This window comes from Poecilia reticulata, linkage group LG18 (genome assembly GCF_000633615.1).
Source record: "Poecilia reticulata strain Guanapo linkage group LG18, Guppy_female_1.0+MT, whole genome shotgun sequence".
Lineage (NCBI taxonomy): Eukaryota > Metazoa > Chordata > Actinopteri > Cyprinodontiformes > Poeciliidae > Poecilia > Poecilia reticulata.
The window spans coordinates 8,353,869-8,360,515 of NC_024348.1; the positions used below are offsets into that span (position 1 = coordinate 8,353,869).

Consider the following 6,647-nt stretch of genomic DNA (forward strand, 5'->3'; position numbering starts at 1 on the left):
GTGAATTCCCAGTATGTATTTATTTTATTTTTTTCAGCTCAGACAGCGCCGTTTCGGGCACATCGACCTTTGATGCCCTCAGTCGTTGTAAATCTCTTCCTCCCTGAGTATACCCGTCTTTACCACTTGCTGCCTAAAGTTTTCCCACAGTCACTCTGCAGACTGGGACTGGAGATAATCACTGTTGTGGAATGTCACCGCATTAAAGTGCCATTTGACTCAACGTGTGTGTATGTGTGGTGGGCTAGGGTGGGGGTTACTATCTTTTGCTATTTTAAGGCAAAGGAGAAGTAAAGACGACATCAAACAGAATCAAACAGGAAGGGAGGAATGTTTGAACAAGTCCAGACATCTCACCTTTTAATTCGGACTGCGGGGAGTTTGTTGTTGGTTACATTCTTCGATTGTTATTTTTGCTGTTGTTTGGTTTTGTTATCAGAAACTGAACAGTAACGACAGGAACATTGTTTTTGAGACATCTAATCACACCGCACACATACAAACAACTAGAATGCCATAAAGCTGTAGGATTACCATAAATATGAATTGCAAATAACATTCAAAAGATTGATTCAAAAGAAAAGATTCATCCTCTTTTGGACACAATTCTACAAAACACAGATTTAATCTGTAGAGGTAACCCTCTCCAGTTTCAGTTACATCTTCAGAGTATTGTGCAGTCTACCGACTCCAGGTTGGCATTTTAGAAGTCCACTCTTTACCAAATAATAAGCCATTTTTGCCCTCAATCCAGCTAATCCAGCTAAAATCAAATTATTTTTCTTTAAAATAAGGCAACTTTCACGTTTTGACACATATTTACTATAGGACATTAGTTGTAATAAAGAAAAAAAACACACAATTTTATTTCTATTTTTATGTTTTAAGATTAAAAAAAGCTAAAATTTTACACAAAGATGATGAATAAATCTTTTTATGTGATGTTGATTATTGTCGGGGAGGGAAACTAATGACAAGAAAAACATATTAAAATCAAAATATTACAAGTACTCTTAGCTGTGCAAATTTAATACACACACACACACACACACACACANTTTACTGCATTTACTATTATATCTACATGTAGAACCATGAGTTTGTTCTTTATCAGTTTTAGCCAAGAGTCATTGTGAAAGCTCCAACGAGCCTGCAGGTTGCAGATCCATGCGCTGCATGAATGATGACAATAATGGAGATTATTCTGCCCCCTAGTGGTGTTAAAGTTATGCAAGTACAGAGGATGCTGAGAGACTAGATCTACTCTTTAACTCACCTGACACGGAGTAGCTGGTAGAGCATGTTTAGAAACAGCTACATTTTCATATGCCTGCTGTATTATTTCCTAAATATAATAGCAGAAAACATATTAAGGGTTTCAGAATCAATATACTTTGTCACATAGATTTAATAGCTTTGATAAGTTTTGATATGTTGTGCCTCCTCTTAAAAAGAGACATAGTTTGATGCCTTTTTCTATACCAAAAGGAGTGGACTCTGTTGCTGTCTAAATATGAAGATGTACGATAGAACTGATTTTGTAATGGCCCAAAACAAGCCCACGAAACAAGTCAACAGCAGAAACCCAAAAGACCAACAGCCTTGACAAAATCCAGACCTAATCTGACTGAAATTAAGCTGCTTAAAAACAAATATAAACTGGAGCAATGCTGAAAATATAGTTGTGAATGCAGACTTATTCTACACTGACACTAAGGTCATACAGGAAGTGATAATGTCAAGTTATCATGTTATTCAGTGAGATAAATTGTGATATTTTTTTACACACCCTGCTTTAGCTAACACACAGTGTCATAAGTTATGTATTTTATTAAGTTTCTTGGTTCTACAGAGGAACTGTCATTGTGTCCCACAGCAAACACCAAATGCAGTGACGGATTTTAACAACAAAGCACAATCCTCTATTGAGGATTAGTATATCAAGAAAATGTAAGCAGAAAAACATATCAACTATTGAGCATGGATGTCTTCTAGTGATCACATGCTAATTGTTTGAATAGGGTTGATTCTGGACTTAGTTGGTTCGAACTGTGCAACAGTTCAAATATCCAAATTGGTCCCAGATGTGTTCAGTTAGAACTGATTTGTATTAAATCATTTGAGAACCAGACAAGATCTACTGAGGGTTTCAAACTGGTGTTGCTGCTATAGTAAGACGTGTGTCAACCTATCTAGTTCCCATGAAAAAAAGCTCATTGTGCGTTTCGTAGGGTAAAAAAAAAAAAATCAACATAGTTGAGTTTTTCTGTGTCTCCTTCCAGTCCACGTAATGTTTTCCCAAAAGTGTCTCAAAATGTGGGAGTTTTATTTTTTACGCACCTTTACGCAACACTCACGTGGCTTCCCTGCGTTCTCGTTGGCTGATCGCTCCCCTCCGAGTGGTTAATTGGGATCGCCCGTCAATTGGGGCAGGAAGTGAAGTGAAAACGTCCAACATGGCCAGCCGTCAGGTGCGCCTGTAAGTCACGCCCTCGGCCGTGCGGAGGATGGTTGCCGACTATAGCCTCGTTGGTGGAGCTCGCTAGCACCAGAGGTTGTATTCACGAACAATGAGGGCGACCCGCGCAAAGCACGGCTTCCTGCGTGTCTGCGTCCTGACCTGCTTCATCTACCTGCTGTGTTCCACCTGCACCGGAGTCCTCACCGGGCGGAAGATGGGCTCCCGCCAGCCCGCGCCGAGGCGCAGCCGACGGAGTCACCGAGGCGCGCACCACCGGCCGCTGACGGACGAGCAGAAGGCCGATCAGAACCTGCAGTTCATGCTCAGTTTGTACCGGAGCGCAGCCGAACCAGACGGCAGACCCAAGCAGCACCGGAAGTTCGGCTCCAACACAGTGCGTCTTCTGAGACCCGCGGCGTCCTCGGTCCATTACCTGCCCGCTTCAGGAGGTGAAGGAACAGTTTTTTTGTTTGTTTGTTGTTTTTTTTTAATATAGCAAAGCTCTACTATTCATGGTTGGATTGGAAAAATCTGGAGCCTAAAATAATTCAAGTTTAATATCTGGGTACAAAGTGTGTCATAAGTTTTCGAGCCATTTTTTTTTTTTCAATTTATTGTGAGGAAAATGTATCCCGTCACTTTAGAAAGGTAACCCCATCCCCCACCAAAAACTGCTACAACTTTGAAGCAGCTGGACCAGGAGGGTCAAAATGCATCTAAACCAACTGTTTAAGTCTGAAAAGAGTAGTTCAGTTTATCAACCCAAAAAGTAGGAAAAACTTCCTACTTAAACTTTTTTATGAATAGAAAAAATTGAAGGATATCATGGCTATGAATTCAGTTTGTACTCAAAAGTGAACCTTTAAGGTTTTGAAACTGGAACTATTAACAGAACAATCAAAGCAGTTGGAATTTCATGCAAAGCAGGTTTCTTCCCAACCCTAACCAAATTCAGCATGGCTGTGTTACATCGTAGCACAATTTAAAACAAATGGTACTTTTGAGAATTTGCTTCAAACTAAATATTTGATATCAACAGTTCTGTCTAACTTAAGGCAGTTAACATATTTCTACAGGGTTTGAGAGTACAAAATAAAAATAATTGTATCTTGCCTATTTCCCAATGGGAGTTAGCTTAACTCCTGACCATATCAACTAGCTCGCACTACTGGTTTTTGAATTTGGATTGATTGTATTGGTTGATGCTTCCATCTTAATCCTCAGTCTATTTGACCAACCCTGGGTATCTGAAGGCAGCCTGTCTCACCATTAACTGCCAATCCCATCTATTGTGCTGAAAGAAGTTTACTGGCTAATTCAAAGTAACTCTCTTTATGTTAATGGGTCAGTGAAATGAGAGCCAAAAAACCCCTCAAACAATTACAAGGCAAATCCAGAACAAGCTCAGTGATGATTTGAATTGAACATTGGTTGAATCCTTTGTGAAAATGCATATCTCATTTGTCTTTTTCCTGCTAATTCTGACTCAACCTTATTAGTGTTCAAGTGATGTTGGACACTAAAATCAGATTTAAGTCTTGTTGTAAACTTTGGCTACAGATGAAAATGCAATTGTTGTTCAGTTGGAGGATGAATCCTGTCTTGGTTGGACAGTCACCCTTTCCGGTCCTCTTCTTTGAGTCCTTCAGCCCTGTAGGTTTTATAGACGTAAAACGACTTCCTTCGTACCCTTTTTATTCACTTTGCACTGCTTGCTCTTTTGCATTCATACAAATAAGCAGCAAAAATCAAGAATTTTTGAAAGCCCTTTAGAAAGTGTGAAAAACTGTGGCTAAAGCTTGCTTTAACAGACAAGGATCTGTATATTTTCTTTCCTTATTCTAGGCCACAGATTGCTGAATCTAGATCAAAGGCCCAAATAAGAGACTCAATCCTGAAGTTTTAATTTGAGGCTGATTTTGTTCTTGTATAAAAATAAGAAAATGTAAATTTTTCTCAATTTCTCTCAGATCTCACCTATACCTTCACTGTACAATACAAAGTGGACACGCTACCCTCAGAGCAGCTTGTCAGAGCTTCATTTGTCCACCTGCGCACCTCCTCCACACCCTCGGGCACCACCCAAGCCGTAGAGCCGCCCCTCTGCAGGGCTCAGATCACCTCACTGGGCGCCAGCAGCCTGGTCACCCTGGAGCCCCACCAGCGTTGGACGGAGACGGACATCACGGCACATGTCAGTGCCCACATCTCACAGGAAAAGGATCAGGGTGAGCAAAGACACCTCACCCTCATCGCCCAGTATTGGTGTGCAGAGCCTGCTGATGGGGACGCCAGTCCCTCGTGGTGGTGGACTCCTCTTTGGGGTAGAAGGGGCTTGAGCGGCGAGCCTCAGCTGGAAGTCCCCTCTCTACTTCTGTATTTGGAGGAAGAGAGGGAGGTAAAGGAGTGGATGGGGGACTTACTTGGGGCTGAGGGGGAAAACCTAATGAGGCGAGTCGGGTGGTGGGAGCAGCCTACGATTCGCCGCCGGCGTAGCTCCAAAGAGGCCAAAGATTCTTCTCTGGACGAGCTGAAAGATGCTCTTGCGTCCTCCTTGTCTTCCTCCACCTCCTCTCCAGCATCCATCTTTTCCGACATCTCGAACTTCAAACGCAAAACTGAAGTCCCAAAAAACCGCTGTAAGCTCCACTCCTTCAACCTGGCATTCAATGAACTCGGCTTGGGTCATTACTTCATTGCTCCCCGGGCTTACAACCCCAGATACTGCCAAGGGGACTGCCCAAGGGTGCTCCACTATGGCTACCACTCGCCCAACCACGCCATCATCCAGACACTCATCAAAGAGCTGGGAGTAGGGGATGTCCCTCCACCGTCTTGCGTTCCCTACAAGTACATGCCCATGAGCGTATTGGTTGTCTACAAGAAGAAGGTGGACTACAGGGAGCTGGAGGACATGGTGGCTGAGTCTTGTACGTGTCGTTAAGGACTCGAGGCGGTGCCAAATGACTCAGTTGCTCAGCACTAACGCACTGACCCAGGAAGAGTTGAACAGGGCTTAGTGTGATTAGTTCAAGACTGAAAGCAGGAAGTTTCCAATCACTGTTAAAGCACTTTAAAGGCAGTTTCTGTGTGTGTGTTTACTTCCTTTTTTTGTCCGGTGTCATTTTAAATCTGATCTGTGCTTCACAACAGGGCTGAAGTGGACCGAAAAATATTTTTGTATAAAAGGAAAGCTCTGGATGACGTGGCACCACTGATGAAGGCCAGTTTCCTCTGTTATGCTATATTACCAAAGATAAAGTGGGATGGGGGATATTTTAATGGACAAGGCATCAGCCATGTTGGACGTATCTACTCAGGGGGTTGCAGGGTTACATTGTTGCTGTCGACAAACTGAACTTTTTGCTGTTTTGGATGTATTTATGAAAAGAATCTCCTGAAGAAAACTTTATGCTGCCACTGGGATGTCCCAGAGGACGCCAACTGAATATGATGAAGAGGTATGACGGTGTTGGATGTTAAAAGGACGGGAGGCGAGGGTGCAATTTTTATTATAAGTGAAAATGATTAATAAAATAAAAAGCATATTTTCTAAAGCCTTATCTCTGTGTGTTGTCCAAAACCAAAAATGTTTCATTTGTATGCTTTAAAAGCCCCCTTTCTTCTTGGAAATGTATGTCAGGATGTCCTTGCTGGGTCATCAATTTTATCCTAAAAGAATGACTCTCTGAGAAAATTAGAATCCTCTCTCAAATATTTATTTTTTTGTTCTTTAATAGGTTCTTGGAGATAAGATGCTACGGCTCAATTGACTTGCAGTAATGTTGTTAAAAGTGCAGAACTGATGGCTCCCACTTGTTCCAGGTGACCAATTTTATTTCTGATCATCATTGGAGACATTGAAATATCTGCAATCAATTCTTTAAAAAATGCTTTATACAATTAAAAATTACTTTACTACTCACAGAGTGAAATTTTAAACTTTTAACTCGTATTTTCTTCAGAGTTGTAGATGCTAACAGCTGTGGGCAGATGATCTCCAGTAATGCTATATTAGAATATTGGAGAAGCTTCTGACTGTTTTGTAACAATCATGAAGACGCTCAGTTGTCTGTAATTTTGATTATTTTCTCTTTTTTTAAAAAATGTTTTTTAAAGTGACTTTACCAACTTCCTGTAGGGCCTAGATGTGCAGTGCTAAACAAAACTTTAAATTTAATGGGTT

General features: G+C 41.4%; 1 protein-coding gene across 1 annotated transcript; it reads left to right on the forward strand.

Annotated features, from left to right (window-relative positions):
- Window positions 1-2,187: 2,187 nt before the first annotated feature.
- On the forward strand, window positions 2,188-6,024 carry bmp15 (bone morphogenetic protein 15). Its single transcript, XM_008435346.2, has 2 exons — window positions 2,188-2,910; window positions 4,432-6,024. The coding sequence occupies exons 1-2, from the start codon at window positions 2,571-2,573 to the stop codon at window positions 5,403-5,405; spliced, it is 1,314 nt and encodes a 437-aa protein (XP_008433568.1). The 5' UTR covers window positions 2,188-2,570; the 3' UTR covers window positions 5,406-6,024.
- The last annotated feature ends 623 nt before the right edge of the window (window positions 6,025-6,647 follow it).